The sequence below is a fragment of the Apodemus sylvaticus genome, chromosome 6 (genome assembly GCF_947179515.1).
Source record: "Apodemus sylvaticus chromosome 6, mApoSyl1.1, whole genome shotgun sequence".
NCBI classification, from domain to species: domain Eukaryota; kingdom Metazoa; phylum Chordata; class Mammalia; order Rodentia; family Muridae; genus Apodemus; species Apodemus sylvaticus.
The window spans coordinates 118,869,767-118,889,149 of NC_067477.1; the positions used below are offsets into that span (position 1 = coordinate 118,869,767).

General features: G+C 50.1%; 1 protein-coding gene across 7 annotated transcripts in view; it reads right to left on the minus strand.

The window, feature by feature from the left end:
• Togaram2 (TOG array regulator of axonemal microtubules 2) overlaps positions 1-535 on the minus strand; it is a 51,366-nt gene extending 50,831 nt beyond the window's left edge. For 5 of the 7 annotated variants that reach the window (XM_052186321.1, XM_052186325.1, XM_052186320.1 and 2 more), the window contains exon 1: positions 398-534. In XM_052186321.1, the coding sequence (XP_052042281.1) occupies positions 398-496 (99 nt within the window). In that variant the 5' untranslated portion in view covers positions 497-534. Of the gene's footprint in view, positions 1-381 lie in introns of all 7 variants that reach the window. The other 2 variants (XM_052186326.1, XM_052186327.1) reach the window with 2 other exon arrangements.
• Positions 536-19,383: the final 18,848 nt, after the last annotated feature.

A 19,383-nucleotide genomic window follows, 5' to 3' on the forward strand; every position in this document is an offset into this window, starting at 1 on the left:
TAGGGGGTTCTGGCTCTCAAGTTGAGAACTGCAGGTCTAGACAACTAGAACAATCCAGTTTCAGTGAGAGACCTTGTCAAAAAAAAAAAAAAAAAAAAAAAACAAAACTGGGCTAGTGACTGAGAAAGACATCCAATGTCAACTGTGGTGCTGGGGACAGGGGTGGCTATGAGGGGACAATTCCTTGACATTTGCATAAGAAGGTCAGGTAGGGAAGGAGAGCTGGAGACAGGGGGAGCGAGGAATCTTTAAGGCAGGCCTAGGCACGATCACTGAGGGAGATCTGGGAGCCTCAGCTTCTTCCTCTCTTAAGGTCTCTTCCTCCCTCCTCTGCAGTCAAACCGCTTTGCCCCGCCCTGTACATCCTACTCTGATACTCACCTCACAGTTCACTCACCACAGGCTCAGAAACAACAAAGCCGTCCACCCTGGACCGAAACCTCAGAACCCATGAGCCAAGACCAAATCCACCCTTCAAGTCCGGTTTCACAAGCATTATGTCACAGCCATGGAAAGCCACCTCCACCCTGACCGGGGAAACTGCTGCACACACCCACCACACCCACCACACCCACCACACCCACCACACCCTACATGGAAGGCATCCCAGGCGGTCCCACCCACTCAGAGCTCCAGGCTCCCACTGAGACTGGCTTGTAGGCCAGCAAGAAGAAAGTGCAGAGAAAGACCCACACACACAATCAGGGGCCCCTCCACTCTCTGCAGCCGCCCCACTGCCTGCTGGTCCCGTCATCCCTCCATTATAAGATAGATGGGTACTCCTGATCCTGCAAACGCTCTGCAGGTTGGCTGACACAAGGCGCAGGCCCACTAGCAGCCTGCAGGAGTGTAAAGACAGTCCTGGGGAGATGGTCTGGTTGCCACAATGCTTTCTAGGCAGTCATGAGAATCCTAGTTCAAACCCCCAGAACTCGGCGTTTGTTTGTTTGTTTGTTTTAAAGGGCAGGTACAGTAGCCTTGTACCCAATCCTGGGAAAGCAGTGACCTGTGGGTCCCTGAGACTAGCCAGTCTAGCTTACTCAGTGACCTTCCACCAACAAGACCCTGACTCAAAAAAACAAAGTGGACAGTACCAAAGAATGACATCTGGGGTGGACCTCTGGCCTCCACATGCACCCACACACACTTTCACACACATGCGCACACTCACAAGGGAGTACAAAGGGCCAGACACAGTGCCTGGTGTATAGTAACACCTCAGTAAGTGTTAGTAGTGTAAGGAAAGGAACTCAAGGTGGAAGCATCTCATCACGGTCTTGCCAAGAAAACCCTGCGTGAAGGGAATTAATGTCCTTCAGTCCCATGTCACTGTGCTTCAGGTCCTGGGCGACATGCTTCCAAAAACGCCATTTGCCTTGGAAATAGAATAAGAAAGTGGATGTTTTAGAGGTAAGATGACTGAGGCTCAGAGAGGTCAGGAAAGCAGGTCAAGGCCACACAGCTGCAGCGGAAGAGTGAAAGGCTGACACTCACACGAGGTGTGTCACTCACTGCTCACTCAGGCGCCAAGAGTCTGACTCTGTGGCCTCAGGCACAGTAGTAGACTCCGTGAGCTTCTGTTTCACGGCAAAATGGAATTAAAAGCATCTATCTCACAAGGTTATCAAGAGAACCCAAGGGACTGGAGAGCTGGCTCAGCTTCTATGAGAGTTTGCTCATCTCGCAGAGAATCTCAGCTCAGTTCCCAGAAGCCACAGCCGGCAGCTCCCAGAAGCCTGGGACTCCAGCTCCAAGGGAATCAGATACCCTCCTTCGGCCTCTGCAGGCACCCACATACATACACACAGAGACAAACAGGTAGATGGACAGATGGGCAGACACACACACACACACACACACACACACACACACACACACACGCACGCACACACACACACACACACACGCACGCACACACACGCACACACACCTAAGTAAACAATTAAATCTATCTTAAAAATTAAAAGGAGGCATACTCAGAAAATATAACGGGTGTTTAGTACCCAACCCTAAACGAGACGCCTGTCTCACCCCGCCCCCCAGGCTCAGGCACATCAAAGGAGAAGAACGAGTTGGGGAGCTGGAGGACGGATCTGAGAAGAGCTATGAAACACTGTCTCCTGTGGCTGGTGGACTCCTGGGCGCACTGCCGCTTCTGCCACCTGAATGGGATCGAGTCGGCCACCGTGAGCAGCCCAAAGTGGACTCAGTGGAAGTGGACTCAGTGGGTCCACTTAAAAAGACATGAGGCAGGGAAGGCAGTACGTTGGGGAATTTTGGGTAGCTGGGGATGGATGGACGCATTATACATTGTATATATGTGTGAAATTGTCAAAGAATAAAAATAAATATATTTTACACATATGTGTAAAATTATATAGTTTATGTATTATAAAAATTCTATATATAATGTATATGTCATATAAAATATAATAATCTATAAATTAAATATATATATTTTAAAAAACTAAACCTGATGGGAAGCTGAGATAGGAGAAAATTTAAGGCCAGCCTGAGCAACTTAGTGAGACATTGTCTCAAAATAAAATTAGAAAATAAAAGGTCACTGTACTGGCTGGTTCTGTGTGTCAACTTGACACAGGCTGGAGCTATCACAGAGAAAGGAGCTTCAGTTGGGGAAGTGCCTCCATAAGATCCAGCTGTGGGGCATTTTCTCAATTAGTGATCGAGGTGGGAGGGCCCCTTGTGGGTGGTGCTATCCCTGGGCTGGTGCTCTTGGGTTCTATAAGAGAGCAGGCTGAACAAGCCAGAGGAAGCAAGCCAGTAAGAAACATCTCTCCATGGCCTCTGCATCAGCTCCTGCTTCCTGACCTGCTTGAGTTCCAGTCCTGACTCCCTTTAGTGATGAACTGCAACATGGAAGTGTAAGCTGAATAAACCCTTTCCTCCCCAACTTGCTTCTTGGTCATGATGTTTGTGCAGGAATAGAACCCTGACTAAGACAGTCACTGTATGGTAAGTACTTTGTCCAGTATGTTTGAGGCCCTGGGTACACCCCAGAGCTGAAAGTCAAAAAAACCATCATGGAATGCTGTGTCTAGCCGTCTCAGTCAGTGGTGGGCAGGGTTTGGGAAGAGTCTGCTGGGCCAGCGGTTGCTGAAGGGGACCCGTGGACCCATTGAAAGCCAGGAAGGGGTGGGAAACGGCAGAGGCCTGGCTGAGGTCAGGAATAAGGTGGAGATGCGCCCCCCAGAGTAATGCAGCTGTAACTCCTGGGCTTTCTGGGCCGAGCAGTAGATAGCTGGCCAGCTGAGGCAGGGCACTCGGAATAACAGATCTGGTGCCGCTCTGCTGAGAAAATCCCCCTTAAAGAGCACAGTCTGTAGAAACTGGTAATCTTGCAAATGACCTTCTGAGACAGGATGGGGCCATGTCCACCCAGGAGCCCACACGCATCCCACACCCACAAGCAGTGCCTTACCTCACCTTTTTTATGCACCACAAGAAAAGTGACTTACAGCGTGCGCGCATGTGTGTGTGTGTGTGTGTGTGTGTGTGTGTGTGTGTGTGTATACACGTGCGCTCCAAGAGGAAGAGGGCTGCATGCACCCATGACTAGGACCGTGGAAACTGAACAGCTGTGCCCCTGCTTCCCACATAGGGAATTCTGACCTGAGAATCATGGGGCCGAAGGCCGCATGGAAAGGGCTGAGGAAGTGGGCCAATGGGAGCGTAGTGTGCATGCGGCACTGGGTCTGAGCCCGGCACTGAAAGTGAACAGAAGAGGTATCAGATATCGAGAAATCTATGAGTAAAGGAAGCTGCATCCTGAGTGAGGTGACCCAATCACAAAGGAACACACATGGGATGCACTCACTAATATTAGCCCAGGATTTCGGAATACCCAAGAAACAATTCACATATCAAATGATGCCCAAGAAGAAGGAAGGAGAGGCCCCTGGTCCTGGAAAGGCTCAGTGCAGCAGTGTAGGGGAATACCAGGACAGGGAAGTGGGAAGGGGTGGATGAGGGAACAGGGGGAGGGAAGAGGGCTTATGGGGCTTTCGGGGAGGGGGTATTTAGGAAAGGGGAAATCATTTGAAATGTAAATAAAGAATATATCTGAAAGGAAGGAAGGAAGGAAGAAAAAAAGGAAGGAAGAAAGGAAGGAAGAAAGAAACTTCGTGATCATCAACAAAGGTGAGTGAACACCCCACTGTGCCTGATTGTCTGGGCTACAGGAGGCACCATGATCTAGGGGACAATACTCACTCAGTTCCCACTGCTGTCACACATTCACTGTGGCCTTTAGAAGATGAGGAGAAGGACTTGCACAGGTGAGCTGTGGCCCTCAGGACAGCAGGGCTCCTGCTTTCTGTTTCCATTTACAAAATTGAAAATCTGCTGGATGTGACCCTGTTGTGTGTGTCATGTGGGTGTGCAATAGAAATGAGAGATGAATCCAAACACGTACAAGGCATTGAACACAGCATCTGGTCCTGCCAGACCTGCTACGAAGGGTCAAGCTGGGAGGGGGTTGGAGGTCAACTCTGCCCTTCCCTGTGTGTCTGCTCTGCACTGGCGGCTCTGTCGAAGCCAGCAGGGTGCCTGCCGCCTTAAACAACAGATAGAATTTCATCTGGTTTCTGGCTGGCGATGCCAAGGTCAGTTACCGGACTCAGGTCTGCTGAGGACTCCCTGAGCTGCTGAGGGCTCTTCTTAGGATGTTCCTACGGAGCAGAGTAAGAACACACACTCTGGTCCCTTCTTGTGGGGCCACGTCATGGGGACGCCACTGTCATGACCTTCTATGAACGCAATGACTCCTGTGAAGGCCCTCCTCTAGCACTAATTTATGGGGAAGGGGTATCGGTCATTCAGGGTGAGCTTCAGAAGGGACACAGTATCCAGTCATAAATGCAAACACTTGCCCGGGCGTCAACCCCTGCAGATACGGGGTGGTCACCAGCTAACAAGGCCTCAAGGAGAAGGGGGAAATCTTCCTTCTTTTGCTCCCACCTCTATCTCTATCACCTCTCTCTCTCTCTCCAATGGTCACCAAGACACACGTCCTGCATGGTTTGGCTGTCCAAGTATCCTGCCCATCTCTGGGGCTCAAATTATCCAGCCGTAGTCCATGGCCACCGCTGGTTCCCAGAGGCTCAGGAGAGAGTGAAAAGGATGAAACATTGGTCCAGGTGAAGTCAGAGCAACTTTCTTCTACTGATCCATCTGAATGTCAACCTGCCACATTCTCAGGACTCTCCTCAGGGCTCCTCAGAAAGGTCTAGCAAGACCCTCAAGGAACTTACGGCTACAGCTCTGGTCTTTTCCCAAAGGCCCATCATGAGACAGCCAACTGTTGTGCTAACAAGATGGCTCAGAGGGCAAGAGTTCTTGCAGCACCGGCCTAACAACCTGAGCTCAATCCCCAGAACCTACAACAAGAGGAAAGAACTGACTCGTGGAAGTTGTCCTCTGTCATCTGCCCATGTGCTGAGGCACAGTGGTGCGGTTACAATGCCATCTACATACACATGCAATAACAGTTATAAATGAGATTTTTAAAGGGGAATATCAACCGTCCTAGCAGGGACCTATGGCCACAGGCTGGCTGTTACCTGGGACACTGAGGGTGCTTTCATGGAAAGTCATTGTGTTCTTTTTTTTTTTTTTTTTTGGATTTTCGAGACAGGGTTTTTCTGTGTAGCCCTGGCTGTCCTGGAACTCACTCTGTAGACCAGGCTGGCCTCAAACTCAGAAATCCGCCTGCCTCTGCCTCCCAAGTGCCGGGATTACAGGCGTGCGCCACCACACCCAGCTAGTCATTGTGTTCTAATCTCGGACTGAAGGGAAATCCCAGGGTGAGGAAGAAAATGAGTGGGGCCAAGAACCAAAGGGTTTGAAAGAGGACAAATGGACAGCAGCCTTGGAGCCCAGACCTGAATCTCAAAGACCAACAGCACTGGCTGGAGACCCGCCCTCCAGCAGGAAGAGCAGAGCAGGAGGAAGACAGCAGCCGGTAGTACACAGGGCGGGGCTAAGAAAGCAGAGGCTGAGGGAGAGCAGGACCTACAGGCAAAGGAAAAGGAGACGAAGAAAAGCTAGATGAATATCCCCCACTTCCACCCCCACCCCAGGTGCCCCACCCCCACCCCACCGATCTCTGTTACCAGAGAAATGCTAGAAATATGGTGCGGCCACTGCTCTACAAAGATTGGCGTGCGTTAAGGTGAGAAGTGGCCCCACAAGCTGGCGTGGGTGGAGGGGGATGGGAACCCATGCTGGCCGCAAGCAAATGGCACACAGTCCTTCACCGGGACTCTGGCCCCGGCCGCCGCCCGCGCTCTCTAACAAAGCTCAAGGCGCCTCCGTCCCATGCCAGCAGCTCGGCTTCCCACAGATAGTCTTGTGCCTCTGGTCCAGGGGAGAAGCGTGAGGATGCTCAGAGCAGCTCTGAGGTGGCCTAGCTGCCCAATCTGGGAGCCATCCAAACGTCCGCCGGGGGAAATGGACGGATATGTGGCAGAAGGCTCGTCGCAGGACACGGCAGTGGAAATAAATGATTGCTGTGTTTACTCAGTGCCACAGGTGAGCACGGCAGTGAGTTCCGTGGAGGAAGCCAGGCCCCTCCACTGGCTGTGACACTGTTTACCAAGCACCCAAAGGAAGGCAAGTGTGAACTGCGTCCTTGGGAACGCATCAATAGCTTTGTACTAAAACAAGAAGAAACTAGGAGAGTCATAAGCCCTAGTCGGGAGGTGGCTGTGACAAGGACAAAGAGAGGCCTGGGGTCCGCCATGTGGGCAGACGCCTCAGCTGCACTCCTTTAATAGCTGTTCCAGAACCTGACTGCGAACCATATACCTTACTGTCTGACGATGGCGGTCCTCGGAATGACGGGACAGTATGCCTTCGGAGGCAGGTCTCCTTCGAGCCCAGCTTATATCCTCCCGACTCTGACCCTCCACCACATTCTGCCTGTTTCAGATCTGCTGCTCCGTGGACTGAACTCCAGTCAGTTGTGGGAATGATGCAGGACTTGCCTAAATCAAGATGTCCTCCTGGCTATGGGCCTGTGGCTTCCCCAGCTGGGGCCAGGGGCCAGCATGGTCTAGGGCTATCTCACTGGTGCCCAGACAGATAGAAGCTCTCCTTACCCCTCATGCTTCTGAGGAAGAACGAGGCCTTCTGAGAGCACACACCTGTGATGACAGCACTCTGGAGGGACAGGGGTACCAGAAGTTCAAGACCATCCTCAGTTACCTAGCAAGTCCAAGGCCAGCCTGCACTACCCTCCTTCAAAAAAGACAAAGGGAAAAGAAACAAAAGTCACCCTTCCAAATCCCCTACCATCCATCGGTGCGGGCCTCCTTCTGGACGCTGATCAGTAGAACCATAGGGTTAGGAGACCAAATCAGTCAAGCAAGAAACCGCTGCTCTCCACTTTCACAGTAGCACAAGAACAAAAGTTCCACTCTGCCCTTGGGCTGGCCAAGTGTCCCCCTATCTCCACCCTCAAAACCAGGGTCAGGAGAGGCTTTACATACAAGGAAACTGAGACTCAGAAGTGCAAACGCCAGCCCCATATGCCCAGCAAGTGTGTCTGGTGTTAGAATTCAAACCCAGAGCAGAATCTCTCCAAACCTTCACTGTAACTCGGTGCTCTGGTCCCCAAGCCCAGGACTGTGCCCACTCCTGCCAGCACCACGGTTCTCAGCACCCCCAAGGAATTTAGCCCAGAGGAGCAGAACCAACCATCGGCTAGGGTCACAACTCTAGGGAAGGGGACAGCCCAGAGCAGCCCTCTTCCCTGACTCACAGAGGCCAGACAGCAGCAAGTCTGGCCTCGTTTAGAGAGACCCGGGGAGGGGCAGGGGTCTCCTACCATCTCACAGCTTCCCTCTCCCCTCACTGCGCTCCCTTTGCTTGCTCCAAGTTAGGATCTCATTCCTCCTTCAAAGGATTCGGAGGCTTGGCCCTCCCATCCGAACAGCTCAGTGAACACCATTATCTCTCACCTCTCCTTCCAGAGGCCACTCCCCTGTCAGTGGAGGAATCCAGCGTCCTTAATCTCTCCGAAGATAATGCTGGAGAGGGAGGCAAGGGCAGGGCATCACCCACCTGGCCGGCCTGGGCCCTGGCCCAGCTTAGGAGGCCTAGGCCTCGGCCTTCCGTCCAAGCAGGTAGGAGAAAGCCCACGGCCGCTGCTGGCACACTCCTGCTCTCTGCCAGGCTCCTCTTGAATAAACACGGCTGCATGGCAACCGCTCTCTGAAGGAGCCCAAGTCCCTGTGTGGGGGAGAGACAGAGCTAAGACTTTTCCCCTCGGCCTCATTTCCCGAGTGGCTCCCCCAGGTGCTGGGCATGCCCCAGCGGCCAACCTGTCTGTCCTCTAGGGCCATGAGGCATGGGGGAGGGGTGACACACACAAGCATACCAGAGCCAGCTGGGATCCACTGGGTAGTGGCTGCTGCGTCAAGAAATGCATAGCCGACTGAGGCAGGAGCCACAGGCAGGCGAGCCTGTGTATGGACGCCATCTCTGGGCCCCGTGGGCCTCTCTGCTCATTAGCTTGCCTCCGTAGGCAAAAGGCCAGGTAGGGACAGGCAGCAAGCAGCGCCAGGTCTCACCCCGATTTTGCTGTTGCTGTCTCGTACTCTATGGCCAGGGCTTAACCTTGCTCAGCCTCGGTTTCTCTCATCTATAAAATGGCACTCACAGAATTGATATCAGGCTTAAATAGCTGCCAGGGAGAGGCATGGTGTTTGTCTAGAACGAAGCAGGCCCTCTGTGTATCTCTCCAGAGATATTTATGCAGCCGAAAGCCAAAGCGTCCTCCGCAGCCACATTCCCCTGAACAACGTTTGGGAGACAAGAAGTCCATCATTCTGTGTGTGGTTCCTCAAGTGCTCCCTGCACTGGTGTAGCATCCTCTCAGACAGCAGCTGCGCCTGCCCCTTGCCCTGCCCTCTCCGGTCCGCTACAGCCCACCTTTCAAGGCATACGGGGGAGGAGCAGAGGTTCCATTGATTTCATGCAGCTTTTCAAAGAACCACTTGCCCAGACACAAAGGATCCTTTAGGCGGCTCCTCCAAGTTCTCACAGAGGTGTCAGCTTGACAGACACAAGAATACAGAGCAGAGGAGTCTGGAACAGGCCACCTCGCTCCCAGAAAGCCTAGCGGCTGAATAGCTTGCTTTCCTTTCTGTGGTCCACAGGGGCCACTCTAAGGAAGAAGCCTCTCTAAGGAGCAAGCCCCAAGAGCAAGAGAGGCCAATAGTGGCCTGCCAGGAAGAACGGAAAACTTGTAGGAAGGCGGTGGCACGCATCTTTAATCCTAGTACTCGCGAGGCAGAGGCAGGAGGATCTTTGAACTTGAGACCCGCCTGTTCCAGGACAGCCAGGTCTACAAAAGGAAACTCTGTGTCAAAAAAGCAAAAAACAAAACAAACAAACAAAAAAAAATAAAAAAAAAACAGTACTAGATAGCTACCTGTAGAGAGCGATGGTCCCACCAGAGGGCGCCAGCAGGGCCCTCTGAGGGAGAAGCTGACTGCACCAAATGCCTTAGCTTGAGGTGGGGTGGGGGGTGGGGCTCGGCCTCCTCCAGGGTACAGGAGACATACAGAGAGAGAGCACAGGCTGCCCCTGGAGGATCTGAGCAACCAAATGTTTTACTAACCACGCAGAGCCATATCACCTCCACAGTAGCTCCTTCCCTCTTTTTTTCTTTTTCTTTTCTTGCCCCTCCCCCACCCCCAGGAAGGGTCTTTCTATGTAGCCCTGGCTGTCCTGGAACCTTCAATGTAATCAGCCTAGACAAGAACTCTCTCTGTATCCCTGGCTGACCTGGAACTCTCTGTGAAGACCAGGCTAGCCTGAACCCACAGAGAAATGCTCCTTCCTCCTGAATGCTAAGATTAAAGGTGTGCACCATCATGCCAGCCTCACAGAAAGTTCTGTATGAACACTTGAAATAAATTAAATAAGCAGCTAAAAGATGTTGGTTCACAAGCTCTCCGACACATTCAAGGACTTCCTCCTCCTTGGAAGCCTCTCAAGAGGTCCAGTCACTGTCACTTCCCAGGCTGGCAATTTTAGTCAGTGGAAGACAATTCAGTTCTGACCCTAATCCAGTGGTTCTCAACCTTCCTAGAACTGCTTTGACCCTTTAAAGCAATTCTCCACATTGTGATGACCCCCCCCCCCACCACAAAATTATTTTCATTGATACTTTTCATTGATAACTGTAACTTTACTCCTGTTATGAATCATAATATAAATATCTGCGTTTCCTGATGGTCTTAACTGACTTCTGTGAAAGGGTCCTTTGAGCCACCCACAGGGGACTCGACCCACAGTTTGAGGACCACTGTTAGGACTGATTACTTCAACAAACATGTCACCGAGGATTCTCTTAGCCTTTGTTGATCTGTGAAGTGGTCGAGTGTCTATGTCTAGCAGCAGAAAGATGTAGGAGTCCCGAGCGTGTGCCCTGTGTACAGTGTGGGGGCAGCCTTTTAATCACACAGCCAGCCTCAGCCTGGGGACTCTGCTCTGCCCAGCAAGCTCTGAGGTACACTGTCCAGCCTCTTCTTGTTTTTCCTATTCCTTCTACCTGAAGACCCTTCCTACCACAAAGAGCATGCCCTCCACAGCCCCCTCAATCCACTGGCTCCTAGTACAGCCAGCCAGCCACCTGCTATGCTGGGACGCCTGGGGGCTGTGTCGCATCTCATATCACTCACTAGCCAGGTTGTCACAGGACTAGAGAGAGATCTGAGTCTAGTTAGAGAAGGGACAGTTAGTCCCTAAGAACTCCCTTTTCTCTGAGATAAGCCACTGTCCCCAAGACCAGACCTTGTTTCCAGCCTGCAGAGCCTGTGGATTGTGGAGTTCTGGTCCTCTTGACTTTCCCATGATACACCAGGATGGTCCCGGCCACGACTGGAGAAGACATGAAGCGTGTGGAAGAGAGGGGTGGAATGCTTGGGCTGTGTCTCCTCAGGCATTGGTCTCCCGCGATACCTATCAGGAGCTACGGATGAAGAGTCCACGTGACAGAGCCACACGTTCCAGAAAAGGGAGAAAGTTGGGAATGGGAGGAAGAAATGAAATGGAGGAGACACTCGTGTGTCACTCATAATCAACGGATACATAAATACAAGTGGAACGGAAGTTAAACATGAAGACGGAAGTCCAGAGAGGAAGTCACACTGAGTCAAGGGATGAAGGGCGTCGTCCATCTTCCTTTAGACCGGTTTACGTCTGTGTGAGAGCCCCGGGTGCTGTGGAGGGGAGGATATGGTGGCTGGCGTGGGAAGCCTGGCACATCCTGCTCACTGCACTCATGGCTGTTCTGACCCGTGTGAACCGGATCACGTCGTGGGCGTGGACTACAGTGGACCTGGCCCCACACAGAAGAGAGCCACTCCCCTAGCAAGCTGGTCGGATTTAGCCCGCCCGGACCAATCTCCGGAGGCAGATTGCAAAGGGAGAGGCCACGCCTGGTTAAGATGCGCTTCTCCTCGCCAGGATGTCAGCATCCCACAGCCAGGCCAAGGGCGTGCCACAAACAGGGCTCCGAGAATTAGAGACAAAGAAAAAGAGAATTCGGAACGCAACTAGAGGGGAAAGGCCAACGCCTACAAAGGCCCACGTTATGAACAATAATGGATTTTCCCTTCTCCGAGAACTGGAAAGGACGTTGGTGTAAAGGGCTTTGGCTACCATGAGCTCCGGTGCTTGTCTTCTGGCCAAGCGTCTGCGGGTTCATATGGTTGGCGCATTCGCTGTGGCCCTGGGAGTTGCCGCTGCCTATAAGTTTGGCGTGGCTGAACCGAGAAAGGAGGCATATGCAGATTTCTACAGGAATTATGACTCCATGAAAGATTTTGGAGAGATGAGGAAGGCTGGTATCTTTCAGAGTGCGAAGTGATTTCAGAATGCAAAGAATTCTTTGGATTGCGCTCCATAGAACTTCATGCTGACCTGTGCTCCTGAACTATGAAACACGAATATGTGGGCTAAGGAGTAGTTCTCTCTCAATAAACAATAATTATATGGACAAAAAAAATGGATTTCCCATCAGAAACCATGCAGGCCTGGCTTAGGGTTTCTGTTGCTATGATGAAACACCATGACCAAAAAGCAAGCTGGGGAGGAAAGAGTTTATTTGGCTTACACTTCCCCACTGTAGTCCATCACTAAAAAACACCAGGACAGGCATGTGGAGGCAGACGCTGACACAGAGACCATGGAGGGTGCTGCTCACTGACTGGCTCCTCATGGCTTGCTCAGCCTGCTTTCTTATAGAACCCAGGACCACCAGCCCAGGGGTGGCACCACCCACAATGGGCTGGACCCTCCTTGAGGGTCACTAATTTAAAAAATGCCCTACAGGATATATATATATATATATATATATATATATATATATATAAAAAGATTTATTTACTTATATGTAAGTACACTATAACTGTCTTCAGACACTCCAGAAGAGGGCATCAGATCTCATTACAGATGGTTGTGAGCCACCATGTGGGTGCAGGGATTTGAACTCAGGACCTTTGGGAGAGCAGTCAGTGCTCTTAACCCCTGAACCATCTCTCCAGCCCCCTGAAGTCCAAGCTTATGGTGGCATTTTCTCCTTGAGGCTCCCTCCTCTCTAATGCTTCTAGTATATGTCGAGTTGACATAAAACCAGCCAGGACAAGGCCTGCAGAACACAGGGAGCAGTGAGGACAAAGAACGGGGACCCAGAGGACGGTGAGCACCATTCAGCCACGTTAGGTTGTTGAAGTTTACCAGCGAAGCCTCGGGAGCCAGATGCTGGGGCGAAAGCCTGCTAGCTCAGAGAGGAGGAGAAAACATCCAGCTTCTAGGCCACTGCATTCCCAGAACAAATCCCTTCTCTCCGGCCATCTCAAAACAAAACAAAAACAAAAACAAAAAACTGCCTTCAAACTAAATGTCCCTCTCTTCTACTTCCTGTGCGTCTCTCTGTCTTCTTTGTTATCTTAATAATCTGTGTTCACTTCCTTCCTATCAACGCGTTGCTTGCTCCGAGTCTCGACATAGGCTGATTTTATTTGATCCTGTTTACAGAATTCAAGCAGAAAGCTCTTGGATTAAAGATGTGTGCTGAGGCTGAGTCACACCACAACTAAAATCAGAGTTTTCCAGTAAAATAACACAATCTCTTCACAGTTGTCTTCACAGTTGGAGGATCAAATACCCTGCAACACAACACAGGGGCCAACAGAGTACCAAGCCCCGGTGGCCACAAGGCTGCAGGATCTTGGCGTGGAGGACGAGGACGGTCAACAACTTAACACACAGCTGTAACAATCAGCACTCACAGGAAAAAACCCAGTCCCCTGACCCTCAGAGATGCTCAAGAAACCAGATCACCTTCCAGAACATTCACTACAGATCTGGGCTCCTCTGTCACCTGTCTACCAACCCTGAAAAGAGCCTTTACAGATGGAAAATTCTAGAAACTTTGCAGTGTGGTGGAAAAGGCAGGCCCGGGGCCCTGAACTCCTGGTAACTCATGCTTCCTTCCAGGGTCTTGAATCGTGCCCTTGGCCAGGCCTGCCCGGGGCCAGCGAGACGCTCCAGTCCCCATATTCCCCAGGTGAGTTTTGTATAAGGATGTGAAAACAGACATAGAAGGTTCTACAGAGAAGGAGACAGACAACGAGGCAGGCGGTAGGTACTCTTTCGCTCTGGGAACTGAGGAGCAGCTGAGCTCCAACAGGGTGGGAGTGTGAAGCAAACTCCAAATCCAAACGATTAAGGAGCCCAGTCTGTGCGTGAAGGTGTCTGGGGGCCAGGGTTCTGAAGAGCTCTTGTAAATCGCCGCTCTCAGACAGTTCAAGGCAACTGGCCAGAGCTCGAGCCCAACCAAAAATAAATCTATTATTCTGCTCAGATACAAATTTTGGACCACTTAAGGATACAAGAAAAAAATCAGATTCCCAGGAAAATGCCCACATCTGTCCAGGTTTCTCTCTCTGTCTCTGTCTCTCTGTATCTCTGTCTCTGTCTCTGTCTCTCTCTCTCTCTCCCTCTCTCTCTCAGACCCAGAAACAACTTCATCGCTCCCCTTAAGCCACTACTAGAAGCCAGGAAAGGAGGTCACCTCAGAGAAGTTTGCTAACGATGTCTCCTGCCAATCCAGGTTTTTTAAGCTATCAACAATCCCCAACCCAAGAGTCTCCTGGAGTTGTTTCACGTGCCTCCCCTGGAGTGACTGACAAACCCTTCTGAGAGCTCAGGTTCCTGAGATGTTGCCTGGCTTCCTTTCCAAGCTGCTCCCAGTGCACCAAGTCCTCAGCACAGGCTCCCTGGGAAAGAGGCAGTGAGTGGGGATGGTACACACACACACACACACACACACACACACACACACACACCACACCACACCACACACACACACACACACACACACACCACACACACACATACACACACCACACACACACACCACACACACCACACACACACACACACACACAACACACCCACACACACACCACATACACACCACACACACACCACACACACACACATACACACACCACACACACACCACATACACACCACACACACACCACACACACACACATACACACACCACACACACACACCACACACACACACCACACACACACACACACCACACACACACCCCACACACAACACACCCCCACACACACCACATACACACCACACACACACCACACACACACACATACACACACCACACACACCACATACACACACACCACACACACACACCACACACACACACCACACACACACACACACACACACACACACCACACACACACACACCACACACACACACCACACACACCACACCCACACACACACCACATACACACCACACACACACCACACACACACACACATACACATACCACACACACCACATACACACACACCACACACACATACCACACACACACACCACACACACACACACACACACACACACACACCACACACACACACACACACACACACACCACACACACACCACACACACACACACACACCTTCCAGGAGAGGACAAGCCAGGCCTGGCCATAGGGAGAACAGCCCAATGGTTTTAAGCAATGGCTCAATTAGATGTGAATGGGAAGAAAAATCTCTTTTTTCTCATTGTTCTCCTGGGTGACAGCAACCAGCGTATAAATCAATTTTTGGAACCTGTCAGTTGCCACTTGAATATAAGGAGCATCCTTCCTCAGAGCCATGGCCAGACAGGCAGAGAGAGAGAGAGAGAGAGAGACACGGAGAGACAGAGAGAGACAGAGAGAGAGAGAGAGAGAGAGAGAGAGAGAGACGGAGAGACAGAGAGAGACAGCGAGACAGAGAGCAGCCCAGGCAAATGGACCCACAGGCATGAACACACAATAAACCTTTTATCTTTACAACTTACTTCTCTTGAGGGATTGTGTTACAGGCAAACAGATGACAACAGCAGCCAAGTGTAGACTTTGTTATATTTATTTATTTAAGGAGAAGCCCAGAGAATGGGGCGGGGGGGGGCGGGGTGTTAGAATTAGAAAGGTAGGCATGGCTGCATACATCTATAGAACAAGTACCTGAAAGGCTGAGACAGGAGGATTCCTCCAGCACAGGGCAACCTGGGCAATGGAGACCCTGTCTCTGGGGTTTTTTTTGTTTTTTGTTTGTTTGTTTGTTTTTGGTTTTGTTGTTTTGTTTTTTTGTTTTTTTCGAGACAGGGTTTCTCTGTGTAGCCCTGGCTGTCCTAGAACTCACTCTGTAGACCAGGCTAGCCTCAAACTCAGAAATCTGCCTGCCTCTGCCTTGCAAGTGCTGGGATTAAAGGCGTGCGCCACCACGGCCCGACTGGAGACCCTGTCTCAAAAAACAAATAGCAATAATCAATAATATTAATAATAATAACAGCCAACACACAAAATCAAGTAAACAAAGCTTTAAAATGTACAGGACTGGGGCTGGAGAGATGGCCCAGTGGTTAAGAGCACTGATTGCTCTTTCAGAGGTCCTGAGTTCAATTCCCAGCAACCACATGGTGGCTCACAACCATCTGTAACGGGATCTGATGCCCTCTTCTGGTGTGTCTGAATATAGCTACAGTGTACTCATATACATACAATAATTATTTTTTAAAAACATACAGAGTTTGGGATGGCGCTGCTAAGATGGCCCAGTGCTTGAGAACACATATTGCTCTTGCAGAGGATCTGAGTCTGGTCCCTGCACCCACATTAGATAGCTCACGTCCATCTAAACTGCAGTCCAGGTGATCTGACACATCTCATCTTACCGGGCACCTATACACACACTCACAAAGTCACACGCAGGCACACAATGTAACAATAGTAAAAATAAATCTTTTCTAAATAAATTCAAATGTCCTTGGGACAGGAAGAAGAATGGATTGTGGGCCTGGTGGCTCTGTTGCCTTGGTCTAGCCTGAGCTCTGTGCAGTGCTGGTTCCCAGACATGTCACAAACTGCTCTAGCTCCCTCCAGAGCCTCTGTCTGAGGTGCCCCATCCAGTCTTCCATTTGTAGATGGAAAAAATGGTACTCATAGATGGTAAACAGCTCGCCCAAGGCCACAGAGGGCTAGGCCTGACTGGGACACCTTAGAGCCTTCAAAATACCCAGCTCCTTCACAGGAAAAGGCAGGCACGCCAGGTCAGCCAGGGCCAGCCGTGATGGAGCCAGCAGAGGATGGCTGGAGGAAAGCTACTGGGCTTTAATGAATACTATTTCTTTTCTTCTCTTCTCTTCTCTTCTCTTCTCTTCTCTTCTCTTCTCTTCTCTTCTCTTCTCTTCTCTTCTCTTCTCTTCTCTTCTCTTCTCTTCTCCTCTTCCTCCTCCTCCCCCTTCTCCTCTTCCTCCTCTCTTCTTCTTCTTCTTCTTCTTCTTCTTCTTCTTCTTCTTCTTCTTCTTCTTCTTCTTCTTCTTCTTCTTCTTCTTCTTCTTCTCCTTCTTCTCCTTCTTCTTCTTCTCCTTCTTCTGTAGCAGAATGGTTGTCCTTGTGTTGTGTTAAAAAAATTAAAGATCTAAATTAATAGACAAGGTCCAAATTATTTTGAAAAAAAGTTATCTGGTTTTGCCCATTCACTTAAACAATGCTTTTAAAAACAAGCCAGCCACTCACAAGGCAGAGGGAGGCAAATCTGTGGGTTTAAAACCAGCCTGGTCCACAAAGCAAGTCCCATGCCAGCCAAGGTTATATAGTGAGATGTTGTTTGAAGCAAATAAGAGAGAGAGAGAGAGAGAGAGAGAGAGAGAGAGAGAGAGAGAGAGAGAGAGAGAGAGACCTGGAGCTAAAAAGATGACTCAGCAGTTACAAGTTCTTCCTTCTCTCCCAGGGGACCAGAACCCTGTCCCCAGCAACCATGATGTTGTCAGCTCACAATTGCCTGTAAGTCTAGCTCCAGGGGAGCCAATACCCTGTCCTGGGCTCTGTGAGCACCTGCATACACGTGGCAGACACACACACGGAGACACACAATCACATACTCATAAATAAAATTAATAATAAAGAAAGAAACCCATGAAGCAAGTACACAGAGCATGGAGCTGTGCTGTTGTCATCCCGACAGTAAGGAGGCAGAGGCAGGGGCATCCGGAGTGGCCTCACTGAGAGTTTGAGACCTGCTTGGGCTGCACGAGGCTTTGCCTCAGCAAGAAAAGAACTAAGTGCCTTGTGAACCTAAAAATGCACTGCACATTTCTACAAATGAAGGCCTTTATTCTTATAAACTTTTACATTTGCAGACTCAGAGACTTTAAACACAAAAGAAATATGGTTTTCTAATGCAGGAAATTTCTCAGTCCATATTTACAAACACCTCTGAAATGTAGTGCTGGCCTGTGAAACTCACTGAATGCCACATACAGAAAGCTGGGGGGATCATAGTAGAGCCCTCACGTGGCAAGCAGTCTGGCCCCTGTATTTATGTGCACACAGTCATAGAGAAGTCTGGAAGGGCACATGCGATAACACTGGTTTTGTTTACTTCAGAATCAAAATTATTGGTGACCTATTTCCACCAGTATATATAACCCTGGCTGTCCTGTGGTTTGCTGTGTAGACAATAGCCTCGAATTAGAGACCCACCTGCCTCTGACTTTCAAGTGCTGAGATTAAAAGCATGCTGACTTATTGTTTTCACTTTTCCATATACTTGAAGTTTTCAAAAGTTTGGGAAAAACAAAACTGCCACTGAACAAATGTTTAATAAGTCCATGCGGAGAAGAATGCCCATTGCTGCACAGCGCAGGCCGTTCCTCTTGTGAAAATGAGGGGAAGCATGCAGTCTCCAGTGCTTAACTTTACACAACACAAGTCGCCTAGGCCGCTTCTGACAAGCTGGGTGCTTGCTCAGGCTACCACTGGGCGGGGTCCAGGCCCAGGACATGAGAATATCAGCTTGGGAAGGCAGTTGGGAGGCTCTGTCAGAGAGGCTGGAGGAAATTGGAAGCCGCAACCGGAAGACCCTGTGTCCTCCAAATTGGGATGCATTCCAGAAAAGAAAGGGCGCGAAGCACCTCTTAGCTTCCCGAAGGCTGTACAGAGAAAGTTGACCTGCTCACCGGGGAGCTTTCTCCTTCAGCCCCACTTCCTGCCGGTGATGGCGCGCCTGGAGCAAGACTGACACCTTGTGGTTCACTTTGATTTTGACGATTCACACTTGGACCCCAAAAAGAAACCAAGACAACCATCAGGCCCAGAGAAGGCCTGGAACATTCCCGTTGGCATTCCTTGACTCTAGGCATAAACGCGATTCCACCATGCTCACGAAACTTTATATATACAAAGAACTCAAGAAGTTAAACCCCAGAAAACCAAATAAACCTATTAAAAATGGGGTACAGAGTTAAACAAAGAATTCTCACCTGAAGAACTTTGAATGGTGGAGAAACATCTTAAAAAATGCTCAACTTCATTAGTCATCAGGGAAATGCAAATCAAAACAACCCTGAGATTTCACCTTACACCAGTCAGAATGGCTAAGATTAAAAACTCAGGAGACTCAACAGAAGAGTGGATGCAAAAAATGTGGTATATCTACTCAATGGAGTACTATTCAGCCATTAGAAACAATGAATTCATGAGATTCTTAGGCAAATGGATGAAGCTAGAGAACATCATACTAAGTGAGGTAACCCTGACTCAAAAGGTGACTCATGGTATGCACTCACTAATAAGTGGATATTAACCTAGAAAACTGGAATACCCAAAACATAATCCACACATCAAATGAGGTACAAGAAGAAAGGAAGAGTGGCCCCCTGTTCTGGAAAGACTCAGTGAAGCAGGATTTGGCAAAACCAGAACGGGGAAGTGGGAAGAGGTGGGTGGGAGGACAGGGGGAGAG